The sequence below is a fragment of the Galeopterus variegatus genome, unplaced genomic scaffold, assembly GCF_000696425.1.
Source record: "Galeopterus variegatus unplaced genomic scaffold, G_variegatus-3.0.2 Scaffold8540, whole genome shotgun sequence".
Lineage (NCBI taxonomy): Eukaryota > Metazoa > Chordata > Mammalia > Dermoptera > Cynocephalidae > Galeopterus > Galeopterus variegatus.
This window is the reverse complement of record NW_007734651.1, coordinates 5,544-6,642: the sequence shown is the minus strand read 5'-3', so window position 1 is coordinate 6,642 and position 1,099 is coordinate 5,544. Positions and strand designations below refer to the sequence as shown.

The 1,099-nt window shown below is 48.8% G+C and overlaps 1 gene segment (V, D, J or C); it reads left to right on the top strand.

Annotated features, from left to right (window-relative positions):
* Positions 1-480: 480 nt before the first annotated feature.
* Positions 481-1,089, top strand: LOC103608535 (the record flags this gene model as incomplete). The annotated part of the segment is given in 2 exon segments: positions 481-561; positions 758-1,089. Coding segments are annotated over 2 exon segments (381 nt in total), but the record flags the coding sequence as incomplete, so codon positions are not given.
* Positions 1,090-1,099: the final 10 nt, after the last annotated feature.

Here is a 1,099-nt window from a genome sequence, read left to right as displayed (position 1 = left end):
AAGAATAAGGGAACTTTAGAGACCTCAGGAAAGCAAAATGAATAAGCAACAAATGAATACTGTGTCTGGAATATAAGTTTCCGATCAACTTATATCAGTATAATACTGATACCATCACGGGCATAAGAAGATGACAAGGCATGTATAGAGAAGAAAGAGAGAAATGAAATGTCAGGCTTCTATTTTGTTCCCAACAGGCTTGTGCCAAACACCATCTGGCTGAGTCTAGGTGATGGGAGAGGCAGGAGGACACGTGGATTAAATTCTGTGATCACAGGGGAGAAATTCTACCCTGAGGCTGAGCCAACTGCCTTTTCTGACTCGACCACCTGGGCATGGGCTGCTCAAGTGCAGAGAAGAGGAGGCAGGTGGATCTGCAGCTGGAAGCCCAACTCACCCCACCCCAGCTGCTTTGCATGTCCCTCCCAACCGCCCTGCTGTCCAAAACCCATATCAATGCCTGGGTCAGAGCCCTAGGGAGAATTGGTCTTAGTTAAGATCCAGACTGAACCATGGCAGCCCTAGCTCAGCTCCTCTGCCTCCTGTTCCTCTGGCTCCCAGGTGAGGGGAACACGGGGTGGTTCTGTATGTCAGTGAAAACTCTCTTAATGTTATTGGGTTCTGTGACCTGCCACCTCTGCTCAGCAAACCCAGCAATTAAAGCTCAATGTAGATCAATTGTCTTTGCTCTGCTGTGAAGACAACGGGTATGATCTAGATTGCAAGGCTGACTTTTCTGTTTTATTTCCTATCTCAGATACCACTGGAGAAGTTGTGATGACGCAGTCTCCAGCCTCCCTGTCTTTGTCTCCAGGGGAAAAAGCCACCCTCACCTGCAGGGCCAGTCAGGGTATTAGCAGCTACTTAGCCTGGTACCAGCAGAAACCTGGGCAGGCTCCCAAGCTCCTCATCTATGGTGCATCCACCAGGGCCACCGGCATCCCATCCAGATTCAGTGGCAGTGGGTCTGGGACAGACTTTACTCTCACCATCAACAGCCTGGAGCCTGAAGATTTTGCAGTTTATCACTGTCAACAATATAGTAGTGGGTATCTCACAGTGATTCACCATGAAACAAAAACCTCCATGAGACCATTGA